General features: G+C 46.2%; 1 protein-coding gene across 1 annotated transcript; it reads left to right on the forward strand.

Annotated features, from left to right (window-relative positions):
- Positions 1 to 1301: 1301 nt before the first annotated feature.
- Positions 1302 to 16169, forward strand: Zscan18 (zinc finger and SCAN domain containing 18). Its single transcript, XM_032894456.1, has 9 exons — positions 1302 to 1418; positions 7333 to 8427; positions 8692 to 8703; positions 8968 to 9464; positions 10005 to 10154; positions 12074 to 12180; positions 12445 to 12523; positions 13344 to 13433; positions 14526 to 16169. The coding sequence occupies exons 2-9, from the start codon at positions 7433 to 7435 to the stop codon at positions 15077 to 15079; spliced, it is 2484 nt and encodes an 827-aa protein (XP_032750347.1). The 5' UTR covers positions 1302 to 1418; positions 7333 to 7432; the 3' UTR covers positions 15080 to 16169.
- Positions 16170 to 17522: the final 1353 nt, after the last annotated feature.

Here is a 17522-nt window from a genome sequence, read left to right on the forward strand (position 1 = left end):
GTTGGTGGGCCTGTAAAATGGCACAGCTCTAGAAAAGGATATGGGAGTTTTTTCATTGGTTTAGTTTTTAACACTAAGCATATACTTACTTTATGACATAATTGTGTCGTGAGTAATGTTCACACAAAAACTTGAACATGAATTTTCATAGCATCTATTAAATATCAAAAATTTGGAAGCAGGCCTAAAGTCCAACTGGTGAATGCTTAAACTTGTATATTATCGAATTTTAAGCAGTAACAAGGAACAAACTCACACTAATGGATTCCAAAGGAATTACGTACAGTGAAAGAGTATCTCAAAAGGCACCGTACTATAGGGTTATATTTATATGAAATCCATAGGGACAAATCTGCACTGAGGGACCACACATCAGGGGTCAGAGGTGGTGGTAGGGTGTGATTGTTAAAAAAGGAGTAGTGAAACTGTTATGATTGTGGTATCAGTTAAAATTATCAGAACAGAATAAAGTGTTTTTTATTATAAGGAATAAAAACGTTTTCGATGGTAAGTAAGTCAGCTACACATTTTAAAAACAAAGCTAGACAATCAAAATGACTTTCAAAGGCTCTGCTGTGGAAAGCAGCCGCCTTCCCATCTCTGCAGGGTCGTCCTCCTCTTTCTCCTTTTTGTCTTGTTGCTCAATCAAATCTACCAAAGATTTGGTAAGGTGTTTGACTTCAGTTTACTCTCTGAAACCTTTAACTGTTTTCAGCCAGTCTGTTCAGTGCCTTCATCCCTGTCTATCTGTGGAGCCTTGTCTCAGGGTGTTTCTCTACAGTGGGTTTTTAGCCCTGTTTGCCCACGGTGGATCTGCGCACTTGTTTCTTGACTGTTCATGGTCTTGAGTCTCCATTTATGCTGGGTCCCCATTTTTTGTGTCTGTAGGTTTCCATCTCCTCAGTTTCTCTGTCTCATCTCTGGACTTCTAGACTATCTTCTGTCTTCGGGTCTCAAGGTGCCTGTGAATTCTTGTTTCTAAAGTCTGTATAATCCAGTCTTTGTCTCCGCCTCTCAGGTTCTGGTGGTCCTAGGCTCTTTTTGGAAGAGAGAGAAGGAGAGGGGAGAGAGGGAGGAGAGGAGAGAGGAGAGTGGGAGAGAGGGAGAGGGAGAGAGGGAGAGAGGGAGAGTGGGAGAGGGAGAGAGGGAGAGGCCGCACGATCGTTTGTTTACTCCGTTGCCATGGCATCGGAAGTGACGCGAGTGCACGTGGAGGCGAAGCGGAGCCAGTCTTCTCTGATTGACTGGCGGTGCGGTCATAGCAGCTTCGCCCCGCCCAGGTCTGGCGAACAGCCCCGCAGCTCGCTCGGGGGTCGCAGTTTACCGTGCTTCAGGCCGCGCACGCGTAGTGCAGTGGGCCGCCATCGCCGCTCGGTGTTCGAGGCTGCGAGAGCCTGTAAGGCAACGCTGCGCAGCAGGTGGGTCGGGCCGACCAGCAGCCTTCTACGCGGGGCCGTAGGTGTTCGGCTGGTGCACAGGGTCGGGCAGAGGGATGGGCCTGCCTTGTGAGGGCTGGGCCAGGAGCAGAGACCCCGGGCGTCCCACCGTGGTAGTGTGGCCTCAGGTGCTGTGCCCAGGAGGGGAGCTAAAGGCTCTTGCGTGGAGATGTGCCCTTGGGCAGCGCTTGAATTTGCAGGACTGATGGCTCTCACGTGTCCAGCAGTGAGGGAGGCTTAAGGCTTTTGGCTGGGGCTGTGGCCCTGGAGCGTTGTAGGCGACTGTGGCTAGGTGCAGCGCGTGGGGCGGGCATCGTGTGAGTGTGGCGTGGGATGGGGCAGGATCGGGGGTGTGGCTCTAACATGTGGCGTGGGGGAGTACCACGTGTGGGATTGTGGCTCGGTAACGCAGTACGCTAGCTAGTATTGTGTCGAAAAGGGGTATCTGGGATGTGCTAAGGGTCTTGGGGTGTGGTTTCAATCTGTGCAGCAGACCGGGAGAGAGGTTAAGAGATCCTGAATGGGTGAAGGCCCAGTGCTACTGCATCTTAGATGCAGATTGGGATAGAGTCCACCGGTTGGGAGGCTGCAGCAGTGGAAGAGAGGAGGGCATTAGGCGAAGGTGGGTGCAGGTTTTGTGAGAGATGAGAAGACCATAGAGGGGGAAAGATGAGTGTATAAGGTCAGGGAGGGTTTGGGGAGCCCTGTCTTTGTGCCCCGGAGAGGCAGGGTTGAGGGTATCCGTAGGTCCATGGGGTTGGGAGAATAGGAGAGTGGGGGAGGGTTCTAGGAGAGATTCCACTGGACTGAGGGGTAACAAGGGCTTTAGAGTACAGGGGTCTACTCTGTTATGGGGTAGAGAACACTTTTGAGCCTCTGTGTAGGGGACCCTTTTCACGGAAGAGGGGTGAAAATGGTGTTTTAGGTGCTGTCCTGACCTGGAGGGCTGGGAGAGAACATTAGTTTTCTCAGCGCTACCCATGAAGGGGCAGGTGAGGGGTGTTGTGGACCACTGTGGATTGGCTTTTATACAGAACAATTCCAAGGTTGTAGAAATCCTTCCTACCTTGTGTCCAGAGTCTACCTGTTAGTGTTGTCCCCTTTCCTTGTCTTTTCTTTTTTATTCCTCCACTGCTTCCATGCTCAGTCCTTCACTCCCTTGTGTTGGTTTGTATCTCAGCCAGCCTCCCAGAGGCCACAGTGGATGTTACAAGATCTTCCTTCCACATTCTGGCAATGTCCTGTGGAGGTTCTTTTTCCTGCTCTGGAGCCAGATCAGGGCCCAATATCGCAGTGAACCTTTGCGTCACTTGATGTTTGGATCTGTGATTTTGAGTTTTTTTTTTTTCTTCTTCCTTTTAGGCAACCCAGGTCAGTTTCTTTAAGATATCTGTTTGACTCTGTGTCACCCCATATGAAAATATAGAGTATATTCTTGACGGAGACCACAGAAAGCAACTATTTTAATAATGTTCCATCGTGTGTGTTTTTGCATTCTTTTAAATGTACATTTAGATTTTTTGTAATTTATATTATTCTCTGTGAGTACAGGGGAGACCTTGTGATGAATTTCTGATGTCCCAGTGAGATTAGTATTCATTATCATCAGATCCTAGTGGTTAGAAAAGGTTTACAAGGCCTGAGAAGGTGGATTTGTTTCCTGCTAAGAGCTGCAATGAGGATTCTTTGGGATTCCCCTAGCTCAGCTGTCTACCCATACACCGTTTTCTCAGCTTCAGCATTTCAGGCCTTGAATACAGCCCTCAATACCTGCTTGACCCATACTTCTTTGTCTCTTGAAGTCTGTGGGCTGGACTCCAGGAAAACCCATCCAAGGGAACCTTTGGGAAGCCAGGAAGTGGTGGGGTCATTCTCCATCATGGTATGCCACAATCTCTGTCTTATTTGTACTGGGAGTGTGGCTTCATTCAGGTTGTTTGGTCTTACTAGGTCTTCTGCCCAATAAGTCCTCGTAGCAGTGTAACCAGGTTGTTGTTGTAAATAAATAAGAAAATAAAAATAAAAAAGTAAAAACAAAAACCGGTGAATGTTTTCCCTCAGGGTGTTTTTCCCTGCTAGGGTTCCACACCTCAGTGCCCCAGATATCTGCTGGATATCTTGGCATAAACTCAGCCCAGCCACACACTTTCTTATACTGAGACTCTTACACAAAAGAGCATACAACTGGTGTTTTTACCCTGCTAGGGTTCTTACACCTCAGTTCCCCAGATATCTGCTGGATATCTTGGCGGAAACACTGCCCAGCCACACACTTTCTTATACTGAAACTCTTACACAAAAGAGCATACAACTGGTGTTTTTACCCTGCTAGGGTTCTTACACCTCAGTTCCCCAGATATCTGCTGGATATCTTGGCGGAAACACTGCCCAGCCACACACTTTCTTATACTGAGACTCCTACACAAAAGAACACACCACACAATAATCTTTGGTCCAATTGGTAGGATATAATTGCTCAGTTAAACATACAAAGCCCGGTACCATCTATCCCTTGCACCTTTTATTTACCAGGTCTCCAGCTTCTCCTTCTCCCACAACGACTCCTTGCTTCTCCTCTCTCTCTCTCTTTTCTTTACTCACTCTCCCAAATATATCAACTCTTTTATGCTTTAGTTTCTCCTTCTCTTACAAGGACTCCTAGCTTCTCCTCTCTCTCCATCTCTTGTCTCTTCTAACCCTTCTCAGTTCCCCATCGTTTCTCAACCTATTTTCTTTACTCACTCTCCCAAATATATCAACTCTTTTATGCTTTAGTTTCTCTTTCTCTTACAACGACTCCTAGCTTCTCCTCTCTCTCCATCTCTTGTCTCTTCTAACCCTTCTCAGTTCCCCATCTTGTCTCTAAACTGTTCCCTTCTTTCTCCTAGCTTCCTTCTCTTCTGCTCACTCTTTTAAACTGTCTCATCCTCCCCCCCTTCTGCTCAGGTTCCACTCGCCCAACTGTCAACAACTGTCCTCTCTCAACCTAACCTCTGAATCTAATCCCCCTCCTGCTCCTGACTCCTTCCTCTGCCCAAATCTAGTGCTCTTGCCTTTATTCCACAAATTCAGAGAAAACTCCAAGGCAAACCACAACATTAGGTCTTGGGCCAGGTAGAGCAAGTAAAGCATGCTCAGGGGTAGAGGTCTTTGAGATTCTCAAGGTGGTCTCAGTCCCCTGGTCCTGACTCCCAGACGGCTCTGGCTGTTCAGGTCAGCCTGTTGCCTCCTGTTGCTATAGGAGTTTTCTTTTCAGACAAAGGAAATGGGGACATATGGTTCCTCTCTATACGTGGGGGTGACAGGGTTCTCCACTGATTAGGCCGTTGGCTTCTCCGTGGTTCTACTCAGTCCTTTGTGTTGCTGGGCCCCATACCTCTTCTGTGTTCAGAGCAGGGCAAGCAGAGGAGGAGATGGATCCCAAACAGTTGACTGAGGGCTGCTGTGCCACCTGAAAAGAAGCAGAGGTGATGGTTATGTGCTGACCCTTAGTGGTGAAGTGGGTGTGGGGAGGACCACTTAGAGGAACCTCATGAGGAATCTGGAACAAGAAAGATGGGGCAACTATGTCAGTCTGTAGGCAGAATCCTAAGCCCAGCACTCACCCAGTCTGTGAATGTTCTCCCCACCTACTCCTTGGGTTTGTTCTTTCTCTACCCTTAGAGGCTCGTGAGACTCTGAAGATGACACAAACCCCCAAGAGGGCCTGGTTTGATAAACCTGTGTGTGTGGACATCTGAGCAAGTTCACAGTTAACTTTGTGGACAGAAGTTCTGTGTAGGATGAATGTACCTGATGTGTAAAGAACGCAAATTCATTTGTTACATAGAGTTCTATAGCCAGAGCCTGGTGGCTGTGTTATCTCACTGGGACTGACATTCCACTCCATATCAAAAGATGCTCCAGGAGAATCAGCGGTAGAATGTGGGTAAAGAAAAGAGCCTAGAATGGAGGCTAGCTGAAAGGAAGTAGTGTAGAAACATGTCAGGACTCTGGCTGCCTTGCTATAGGCCAAAGGAGAGTAGTCAAAACAACCTCAAGGGCTTAAACTGTTATTGGAGGCCTTATATTGCTATCTTTGTTCTAGTAGCATGAATGAGAGAATGCATTTTTAAACTTGAGGTAGTGAAGAAAGCCCAAAGTAAAGTAGATTTTGGAAACTGGAAATTTGTTTTTAAAACAGTTGAATTTGATAGGAAGAATCATTAGAACATTAAGCGGTTGAAACACAGGTTTAAAACAGTAATGTCAGGATGATAAAGATAGGGACAAATGATGACAAGATAGAGCCAGGTAGGGCTCTTACCTGACAGCTATAAGGAAAACAGGCAGTTTACCCCCCTCAGAGATAAAGAAATCATAAAAAAAAAAAAGCCAAGCACAAGTGGGTGGTCTAAGGATCCTCAGTGCAGATGCAAAAAACGAATGGGTACTGCCATTGTAGGTCATAGGGGTGAGGCTATCCCTGTAGCTGGGCTATTCTGTTCTTTTATTTATTCTTCAAATAGGTCCTAAATGACCCCAGATAGATGTGTATGAGATTCTATATTGGCTATTAGACATACATAGCATGCCCTTTAATAAATAATTACATTTCATAAAAGGTACAGTGAAGAAATACAGAAGCCAGAACTGCTGGGCCTAGTGACCTGTCTGTATATAACCCTGCTCTCCTAGGGCTAAGGTTTCAGTGTGGGAGACAAGCAATGTGCAGAAATAAAGTAGCATGAGAGACATGTGTGAGTGAGGGCATGCAGAGAATATGGACCCTGAGGGACCACTTTAGAGTCCAGCCCTGTTAAAAACTAGAAAGGTGCCTATAGGGTAAGCTGGGGTTAAGTAGGGAGACAGTGGATGATATTTTTGATAGTGTTAGCCATTGTCATGGACAGATTTTATTTTGAAATCTTCAATTATTTTTAGAAGGAAAAAACCAAAATGGTTCTGCAAGGACAATGTTATATTCGGTTTGGGTGGTTTTGGGGGGTTTATTTTATGTATGGTAGTGTTTTGCCTTCATGTATGTGATACATACATGCCTGATGCCCTCAGAGGTCAGAGAGATCATCAGATGCTCTGGAACTATAGTTAGAGAGGATTGTGAGCCACCATGTAGGTGCTGGAAATTGAATCTGAGTACTCTGCCAGAGCAACAAGTGTTCTTAACTCCAGCTCTAAGATATAGTAGATTTTTTTTTAAAAGATTTATTCATTTCATGTAAGTGAGTACACTGTTGCTGAATTCAGACACATCAGAAGAGGACATCGGATCCCATTACAGATGGTTGTGAGCTACCATGTGGTTTCTGGGAATTGAACTCAGGACTTCTGGAAGAGCAGTCAGTGCTCCTAACTGCTGAGCCATCTCTCTAGCCCCGAGATATGGTAGTTTTAATGAGAAGAACAATGCTGCACTGAGATCGTTCTTGTTTTGAGGAACTAAAGTCCCAATAATACATACTTAGATGTTAAAATGATGTTGTATTTTGGGGATAAATCAGATTTGGTGTGATATGACCTATATCATATGTACAGTATACTTAGTAAGAATGAATTTACTGATATTGTATGGTATATTCATCTAGGTTTATAATGGAAACTCTCCTGGTAATTTTCATATTTATCTCATCCATGACTTAAAAGAAATCCTATTAATAATATCTTACATAAAGTTGCTCTTGCCGATTTTTAATTTTTATCTATACATGTAAAAAGGTGGAATTCTACTGACAATGGCAAGAAGATTGCTTAGCAATAATTCTGCATAAGTCCTGGGTATTTTGGGTTCATGGTTATACTCAGACACCCCCATTCATTCTCTTTTCCCAGAGTATGCCATGACTGGGGTCTCACTATGTGGGCATCTGTTTTGTTGATGTCCTTTGTTTTTCCTCAGGGTCTGGTACTGCTGACTTCTCTTGGTTACCCTGTTATACTTGCCATCTTTGCTGAGTTCTTGGCTAGACACAGTTATATTTCTGTGGCAGCCTGGGAAGATGCTGCCTTTGGAGAGGGTATTAGCCTCCCCTAGAAGCTCCCCACCCCAACCAGAACCATCTACTCTGTGGTCAGAAGATACAGCCCAGCAGGAAGAACCTAGCCAGCAGGAGGAATGCAGGAGGCAGGATGAACTCATTCAGAAAGAGGAACCCATCCAGCTGCTGGAACCTAGTCAGAGGGATGAGCCCAACCAGAGGGAAGAATTCAGTGAGCAGGATGATCCTCCCAACCAGGGGGGAGAACTCAGTGAGCAGCAAGAACCTAGTCTGTGGGATGAGCCCAATCAAGAGGAAGAGTCTGTCCAACTGCAAGAACCCAGCCAGAGGGAAGAACCTGACCAGAAGGATGTACCCATGCAGCAGGAAGAACCCATGCAGCAGGATGAGCCCAGCCAGTGGGAAGAACCCATGCAGCAAGATGAGCCCATGCAGCAGACAGAGCCCATTGAGCAGCATAAACCCATCCAACAGGAGGAACTCATCCAGCAGGAGGGACCCATTGAGCAGGATAAGCCCATCCAACAGGAAGAACTCATCCAGCAGGAGGGACCCATTGAGCAGGATAAGCCCATCCAACAGGAAGAACTCATCCAGCAGGAGGGACCCATTGAGCAGCATAAACCCATCCAACAGGAGGAACTCATCCAGCAGGAGGGACCCATTGAGCAGCATAAACCCATCCAACAGGAAGAACTCATCCAGCAGGAGGGACCCATTAAGCAGCATAAACCCATCCAACAGGAAGAACTCATCCAGCAGGAGGTATCTATTGAGCAGGATAAGCCAATCCAACAGGAAGAACTCATCCAGCAGGAGGGACCCATTGAGCAGCATAAACCCATCCAACAGGAAGAACTCATCCAGCAGGAGGGACCCATTAAGCAGCATAAACCCATCCAACAGGAAGAACTCATCCAGCAGGAGGGACCTATTGAGCAGGATAAGCCCATCCAACAGGAAGAACTCATCCAGCAGGAGGGACCCAGTGAGCAGCATAAACCCATCCAACAGGAAGAACTCATCCAGCAGGAGGGATCCATTGAGCAGCATAAACCCATCCAACAGGAAGAACTCATCCAGCAGGAGGTATCTATTGAGCAGGATAAGCCAATCCAACAGGAAGAACTCATCCAGCAGGAGGGACCCATTAAGCAGCATAAACCCATCCAACAGGAAGAACTCATCCAGCAGGAAGGACCCAGTGAGCAGAATAAATCCGTCCAACAGGAAGAACTCATCCAGCAGGAGGGACCCAGTGAGCAGGAAAAGCCCATCCAACAGGAGGAGACCACTGAGCAGAATGCTTTCATCCAGAAGGAACTCATCCAACAAGAACTGGTCCAGCAGGAGGAGTTCATTCAGCAGAATAAGTTCATCCAAAAGGAAGAATTCATTCAGCAGGGCGAGCCCATTCAGCAGGATGCTTCTATCCAACATGAACTCATTCATCAAGTAGGGCCCATTCATCAGGATGAGCCCATCCAAAAGGAACTGATTCTGCAGGAGGAGTTAATTCAGCAGGTAGGGTTCAGTGAACAGGAGGAGCTCAGCCAACGGAAAGAGCTTAGCCAGAAGGTTCAACCCAACCAACAGGAGGAGCTCAGCCAACAGAAAGAGCTTAGCCAGAAGGATCAACCCAAACAACAGGAGGAGCTCAGTCAACAGGAATTACCTAGCCAGCAGGAGGAACCCAACCAACAGGAAAAGCCTCATCAGCGGAAGGAAACAGAAACCATCACTGAGAGATCTGCTGCTGACCTTGAGTTCTCCCGCCTGCGCTTCCGGGAGTTTGTCTACCAGGAGGCAGCTGGGCCTCACCAGACTTTGGCCAGCCTTCATGAGCTATGCCGTCAGTGGCTGAGGCCGGAGGCCTGCTCCAAAGAGCAGATCCTGGAGCTGCTGGTTCTGGAGCAGTTCCTGGGCATCTTGCCAGACAGGGTCCGTCCCTGGGTGGTAGCCCAGTATCCTGAGAATTGCAAGAAAGCTGCCTCCCTGGTGGAGGGTATCTCTGACATCCTGGAGGAGCCAGGTGAGGCTGCCACCCCAGAAGAAAGCATGCCTTAGAGGAGACGGGCAGGAGGTCCTGGAAGGATTGGCATCTGCAACATAGAGTTCAGACCCCAGCCGTGGCTTTCCTGAGAGTGTAGTCACCCCATGTGTTAAGGGACACAGAAACAACCATCCCTGAGCTGGTAAGGGAGCTCCTCAGTCACCGGGGATCTGAGCCCCCACCTCTGTGCCCAGTGGCATCTCTATTAGGCTTGCCTCATGGACTAGGACACTGCCTTGGGTTTCTGCCCTCACATTTGCTTTCCAGATGTTAGAAAGGAGGAGAAATGAAGGGCAATCAGAGGCAGGTACCAGAGTCTTAAAAACTAGGTAAATATTCTGGGTGGATTAGAAGCTGGAGGTTTTCTCCATGTCTAAGGGTGGGGCCTGAGAGATGGGGGGTGGTGGTCTGTTGGAGCCTAGGGGCTCGGGTCATACCTTGGGTCGGTCCATATCTGGCTCATTGTGGATTTGCTGTGTCTCAATCTATTGGAATCACTATTGCCTTGATTGTACACAGGAATGATGTTGTGTTCCCCGGGTGGGTCATCATCGTCATTCAGCGAGGGAGACTATGAGAGGTGTCCTGAGCCCCTGCTGCTACCATGTGGGTTGCTAAGTCCCAGCAGAAACTTAAGACCTAGGGACATCCTGGTACGCCGTGATACTTGTAAGTAGCAGTGGTCCTCTTGCCTTGACTGGCCTTCGCTGAGGAGGTGCATGGGGTCTGTGGTGGGAAAGGGACGATGTGGTGGAGGCAGTCAGGGGGAAGTCAGATAGCAAGGCATGTATGTCTGAACTGCAGTTGGGACTTATTCCTATAGATTCTTGTGTATGTTAGATACGCATTTTTTTCTCAATTTGCCTTACAAAATTTGTCAGTCCTACATGGTTATCATCTAAGAAATAATTTCATTGTGGATATAATTCAATGCCAGCATAGGAAGCTGCCCATTAGCAGCATGGGGCTGTCAGTCAAAACCTCACTCTGACTGCCAATTTTTTTTTTCTCCTACCCCTATCCTAGAGTGCCTTAGTTAGGGTTTTACTGCTGTGAACAGACACCATGACCAAGGCAACTCTTTTTTTTTCTCCATCTTTATTAAATTGGGTATTTCTTTTTTTTTTAAATCTTTATTAACTTGAGTATTTCTTATTTACATTTCGATTATTATTCCTCTTCCCGGTTTCTGGGCCAACATGCCCGTAACCCCTCCCCCTCCTCTTCTGTATGGGCTTCCCCTCCCCATCCTTCCCCCCATTACTGCCCTCCCCCCAACAATCACGTTCACTAGGGGTTCAGTCTTGGCAGGACCAAGGGCTTCCCCTTCCACTGGTGCTCTTACTAGGATATTCATTGCTACCTATGAGGTTGGAGCCCAGGGTCAGTCCATGTATAGTCTTTGGGTAGTGGTTTAGTCCCTGGAAGCTCTGGTTGGTTGGCATTGTTGTACATATAGGATCTCAAGCCCCTTCAAGCTCTTCCAGTCCTTTCTCTGATTCCTTCAACGGGGGTCCCGTTCTCAGTTCAGTGGTTTGCTGCTGGCATTCGCCTATGTATTTGCCAAGGCAACTCTTATGAGGACAATATTTAGTTGGGACTGGGTTACAGGTTCAGAGGTTCAGTCCATTATCATGAAGGCGGGAGCATGGCAGCATCCAGATAGACATGGTGTAGGAGGGGCTGAGAGTTCTATATCTTTATCTGAGGGCTGCTAGAGGACTGGCTTCTAGGGAGCTAGAATGAGGGTCTTAAAGCCCACACCCACAGTGACACACTTTTTCCAACAAGGCCATACCTCCTAATAGTACCACTCCCTGGGTCAAGCATATTCTTTTTTTTTTTTTTTTTTCCTGGAGCTGGGGACCGAACCCAGTGCCTTGCGCTTGCTAGGCAAGCACGCTACCACTGAGCTAAATCCCCAACCGTGTCAAGCATATTCAAACCCTTACATGGATCATGTCCTTTCATGTCTTTCTGTACATCACATTGTGTACAGAAGGTCTGTGGGACCATGGTGCACTTGTGCCCTCTCATTTGTTATTCAAATAGGGCAGCTATGGTCAAAGTTTTGGCTCTTCAGCTACTTAGCATTCTGTGTACTCAGTCTTTCTATTTTGCTTTTTAAAACAGGCTACAGTATCCTAGCCTTACTGTGGCACTCTAGCTTGTATGGCATGGTTTCCTGACAACCACTGGTTTGAGGGCACATAAACTTTAACATTCCTGTGACTATTTAAAGCCTTCCTGATAAATTACAAGCCAGCACAGGAGGGTGCCCACTTGCTCTGTTTGCTGTTTAACATTTCTACCAATCTAGTTGGGATAAAAAAGGAAGTTGGGAAGTTCCCTCCTTCCTGATCTGAATTGGCATTTGTTGGCCACTGAGGAGCTTGAATGTCTTTATGGTTTTTTATTTTTGTGTTCACCCTGCTCTGTCAATTGCAGACAAACGCAGTGTTCATTGAGCTTTGGAACCCGTGTGTGCAGGAGGAGTTCTTTCTACATTTGTCCTGGGGCCTGTGTGGGAAGGTGTGGGATATACTTAATCTGGAGTTACATAGGCCACTGATAACTTGTTTCCTCAGCTCCCCTCCTTCCAGCCTGGCCTACGCTGGAATCTGTGCATTTGGATCAAGAGCATACAGAGGGAGGAAAGAGTGAAAAGGCCAACTCTGCCACTGTTGAGCTGAAGGTGGGTGTAGCTCTTGGACCTGGGAGGCTGATCTTGTCACAGCTCACATAGTCTTTCCCTTTTGGCTGTTGACTTTATTTTTTTTTCCTCTCAAAATTAATACTCTGGGACAGCAAAGGATAATGGGCCCAACGTCTATAGTGCTGTGGCTGAGAAAGCTGCCCTTGAGGAAATTCAAGGGTAGAATGCAAGGAAGGGCATTGCCTTAGTGCAGTTTGGGGTGGGTCAGAGCTGCTGTTTTAGAGTTCATTATCATTTCCACAGGAGCCTCTGCAGTCGGAATGGGACCACCTGGATCCCACAGAGGATAACCTGACCAGTTACAGCAAGCTGCTCCTGTGGGGTGAGACCCACCTCCTACTGGCTCACGTTCCACCCTGCATCCTCTTCCAGAACTGTTGGCATGGAGGATTCTGACCCTGTCCCAGGAACTGTAGTTGGGACACCAAGGGTGATTTAAGTGTTTGAAGCTGAATATGTTTTAAATGTCTTTGAATTAGGATTTGTTTGCCAAGTTCTCCATCTATCCTGCTCTACACTTTTGAGTTCCATCTGGGGCTTTCTGTTTGCAGCCCTGGCCTATGAGAACTGCAAAATCTGGACTTGGAAAGGCTCCCTGACCGCAAGCCTTTAGCACTCTCACCTTGTTTGTGCAGTGCTGGGTCTTGGGAATGGTCTTTCACTGAAGTTCTTATTCTGGAATCTTTATTTGTAGGAATGCTTATATCTAGACTTCTGAGGTTGGTTGGTTGGTTGGTTATTTATTTATTTATTTATTTATTTATTTATTTATTTATGCATGTTCTAATTCTATATTTTAGTTTTATTGCAACTGGAGATTGCCCTGCTGCTGAGCCCATTTAGGGCTCAGAATTCAACTTTGCTCCACTCTGGACATTCCCTATTTTCTAGCTGTTCCATAGGTAGCCTCCAGCCTCACATAAGATCTTCCTCTTCGCCTCTCTTGCCTTCTTTAGAAGCCTCAGCTTTTCAGGGGCTCAGACTAGAGGACAGCTTTGATGGTTGTGTTCAGACAGGAATTGCCCTGTTGCAGGGAAGGTAGTTGCAATCTGTGTCCCAGAGACCCAACAGGACACAGAGCCTCTTGGCTTTTGTTTTGTCTGTCCCTCCTTCACTTTTTTTCCTCTCTCTCTAAATCTCAGGGTGTCAGTTTTCCCAGGCTGGTCCATCTTCCATGCTGGAGACAGAGAAATCTTGTGTGGCGGAAGAACTGCCAGGGAGCAGCCTCCCAGGTGAGGCTGAGTTACATGGTCATATGGGCCTGGTGGGTGCATAAAGCGTACACTTCTCCTTTAAGGTGGGCGGGGCCCCTCACACTTTCATTAAGCTCAGCAAAGATTCTAGCTTTGATTTTAATCACTTTCCTATGTACTGTGTGGGGGAAAATGCCAGTTCATTATTTCTTACAGCATAAAGCATGTCACCCAAAAGACTACACACACTTAAATCATCTGTCAGTTGACTAAGCTCAACCCTGTAGCCTTTCTACTCCTTTCTGGTGGTTCCGAGAGCCACACAAAAAGCCATATTCATTCAGAGGCCTATCTAGGGCACAGATGTCTCAGTGGTCTCCCCACACACTGCCCAATGACACTGGCTCTCAGTGGAGTTGAGGCTGTGGACCTCATTTTTTCTGATTGCCTCTCTAAAGGGCTGGTTTTGGCTTTCTCACAGATGCCTCTGGGTTTTATGGGGAGAATCCTGGAGGGTAAAAGCACATACTACACCCCTGCATGTTTTGTGTGCATGCTGTTGCTGCAAGGCCAAGCCAGAGACTATACTGGTTCATTGAGCACCATGGGTAAAACTGGGTAGCTTGCCAAGACTCATTTGGTTCTTACCAGTGACAGACATGTCCCCTGAACCGTCTCACAGTTCTTTGCATCCTCCATTGCCAAGTCACTTCGATCAGAAAGATGGTTTCAGATCTTAATCCACCACAGCAGGAAGGAGGCACCTCCTTGCCATCTGAATTTCTGACCAGAATATACATGGTCACTTTAACCTACAAAACACTCTGGGATGGTCAGCATTGAGCTCAGCAGACATTCTGAGTGTCAAAGAAAGGAGGTCATGCAGATTAGGAGAGGGAAGAACAGATAATGGGTCTTGTGAGGTTCATGATACTGCAGTCGGCTACGGTATGATGTCTGAGTTGTAAAGGGTTAGGCTGTGCATACCAAGAGCTCTTAGCTGATGCCCCTTCCCCTGAGCTCAGCCCTTTGGTCCTCACAATTTACTATATTTTTCTTGATTTCTGCTAAAGTCAGTTTATGTCTTAGAGCCTGGGAAATAGGACTGCTTACATTTTCACTTTGTTTCAGACAGCACCGGGCAGCAGGAAAGCAGAGGAAATGTGTGTGAAGAAGTCTCTTTAGGGGAGACACTGATGGAGAGTCTTTCAGGGGATGTTCCTGTTAGCCCTTTGATAGATACTACCCTGGAGGAGAGACAGCAACCTCAGAAGGCTTTGGATGCTGAGGATGAGGCTGAGGATTCAAGCCCTACCAGTCCCCAGAGGCAATCAGTCATCCAGCAGTCAGCCCAGGACAAGGATAGGCCACATCAAGGCACTGGGACAAAGAGGCCCCATCCAGATGATGAGGAGGAAGAGGACCCTGAGTGTCTTTCCAGCACCAGCAGCTATCAGCTGCCATTTGATGCAGGGAAGGTGCTTCATGTGGATGGTGATGAACCATCTGGGAAGGACCCAGGAATTTCTGCTGAGGGATGCTCTGCAACTGATGAATTTAGTGCATCTCAAGGGAAGCCCTATACATGCAGTGAATGTGGAGAGGCCTTTGCATGGATCTCGAACCTTATGGAGCATCACAAGAGTCATGGCAGTGAGACATGCTATGTGAGCCAGGGCTACTAGGAACCCTTACAGTTCAGCTTAGTTGTGGTCAAACACCCCAAGAGTCACATACAAAACAACAAAAGAAAGCCACACCTAGAGCCCTTCTCTGCCACAAGCAAAACTCACTGATGGGAAGATTGGCAGCTTCTAGTGTGTGGGTGGTTTTCCTTATACAACTTGAGGTGTAAGGCAAAGCAACTCTGCTATGACTGTCCCATAACATGACAGTTGTAGCCTGAGTGATCCTAAGACTCATGTAGTAGTGGATTCTTGTATTTCTAAAGGCATATCTGTGCTTATTTTCTGGATGCTAACGTGCTCATCATCTTAGAAACACACTTTGGTCTGATGTTATATCCTGTAAACTATCACATGTGTTGGAAGACTCCATTTCTGCAGTACTTTAATACCATTCATACTCTGGTCATTTGACATTGTACAAAGTGTTGAGTTGCCTTAAAGTACGTGATCTGTTGGCGCTTTCTTGAGCCCTTCTTGCCTCAGTTGCTTCTCGAGCTCCTTGTTTGTTCACATATAATTCTTGCCATCTATTTTGGCCTTTTTGTAAGTATGTGATGTCAGGTTTACTTCTGAATCCTTAAGAGCAAATGCTGTTTCTTAGTTCAAGTCACATATGTGGAGTGGCTTGCAAAGATCACAAAATATGCTGATTTCACACTGGGTTTGAGCCCATTAGTGAGTTGTGAAGTCCGGTCAGTGGATGGCCACTGATACTACAAAACAATGAAGTAGAATGAAAGGTCAGAATGCATCATGTAGTAAAAGCAAGTATTTTTTTGTGAAACTTCTCAGCTGAGTATCTGAGAGCTGGCTACCACATTAATTAAATATATTTGTTAATGGGTACAAGCATACAGGTTGAAGAAACGATCTGTATCTGAGCTGAGAGAACCAAATGTGGCCTACATAGGTGATCTTGTGGTTTTGCTTTTAACCAGATTACAACATTGTTTCTATTGCCTGACCATAAATGTAATTGCTCTGCAGATACAGAAAGAGTGTCTTTTTCTGTCAGTGTTTGAGCAGGCAATTTGTGTAACCCCCAAATCAGAGGCTTACCATAATAAAGTATTTATTTCTTCATTCATATTATAGCTCATTGTTTTGTGATTGTGTAGCAGCTTCCTTGAGTGCTGGTGATGGACATTTTCCTCATTACAGTGAGTGAGTCTGGGATCCGGACACCATCCCTGCTGTAGCTTTCTTTCTATGGGATTTTTGGAACACATGGAGAAGCCTCTTCCCCTTTACCTGGGAGAAGATACAAATCACTTCCAATCATAAAGCCTCAGAGCAGTGGGGGCCACAAATAAGGTATCCTGCATATCAGATATCTACATTCTGATTCATAACAGTAGCAAGATTACGGTTATGAAGTAACAATGGCATAATTTTATGATGGGGAGGGGTCACCACAACATCAAGTGTATTAAAGGGTCACAGCATTAGGAAGGTTGAGAACCACTGCCTTAGAAAACCGATCAGATGGCCTCATCACCTCTAAGGATCCTGGAACTGCATATTTAGGTGCTTCTCTCTGCTGATCTAAGTTTTCTTCTGGTAAAAACAAGTCTAAATGTGTTTTTCTAACTTATTACAAGTAGTCACCTATCACCCTATTTTCCTCCATTGCCATAGATTTTCTGTGCTACATCCTGATACTCCACCTCCAGGTTCTTTTGTCTAAATGAACCAGTGGGAGGTCTGTCTTCCTATTCAAAAGTTGAGCTTCCTGGAAAAGCACAAAACAGTATAAAGGATATTGGTGCACTTATTACTCAGACCTGCTGTGACTACCATTTTACCCAATGTGCCTGTGCTTTGCATGTGTGCCCACTTGCTCCTGTGTCTTGAGGGTGTGCAATACCCATGTGCCCCCTGTTGTGATACCTGATTTGCTCAGATGTTTGGAGTGTTCAGGCAATATATGGGGAGATACTTTGTGATAAGGTAAGTATCCTACTTTTAATCAAAATTCCGGCCCTGTATTTATCATCCATTTACAGTTGTCTAAATCAAGTCTGTACTATGAAGTTTACAAAGTGACTTTCCCTCCATGTTAATCAGTTGTTCCCAGCATTCTACATTGTCCTTTTGTAAGTTGTCTTTGTTACTAGGATTTCTCAAGTAGTATGTATCTTTCAACTAGATTTATGTCCAAGAGTCCTGCCAAGACTGAACCCCATTGGAAGTGATTGTTGGGGGGAGGGCGGTAATGGGGGGAGGGTGGGGAGGGGCACACCCATATAGAAGGGAAGGGGGAGGGGTTAGAGGGATGTTGGCCCAGAAACCGGGAAAGGGAATAACAATCGAAATATAATAAGAAATACCCAAGTTAATAAAGGTGAAAAAAAAAAGAAAATATCAATTAAAAAAACATAACAGAATATTTGCAAATGTTGAGTTTCATGTGTTCTGTGCATCTAGGGTAATTCAAGCA

The sequence above is a fragment of the Rattus rattus genome, chromosome 2 (assembly GCF_011064425.1).
Source record: "Rattus rattus isolate New Zealand chromosome 2, Rrattus_CSIRO_v1, whole genome shotgun sequence".
In the NCBI taxonomy this organism is placed as follows: domain Eukaryota; kingdom Metazoa; phylum Chordata; class Mammalia; order Rodentia; family Muridae; genus Rattus; species Rattus rattus.

Coding starts and splice junctions, on each gene's coding strand:
- Zscan18 (XM_032894456.1), top strand. CDS start 7,433: ATGCTGCCTTTGGAGAGGGTATTAGCCTCCCCTAGAAGCTCCCCACCC. Junction 9,465..10,004: donor TGACATCCTGGAGGAGCCAG/GTGAGGCTGCCA, acceptor GATTGTACACAG/GAATGATGTTGTGTTCCCCG. Junction 12,181..12,444: donor CTGCCACTGTTGAGCTGAAG/GTGGGTGTAGCT, acceptor TCATTTCCACAG/GAGCCTCTGCAGTCGGAATG.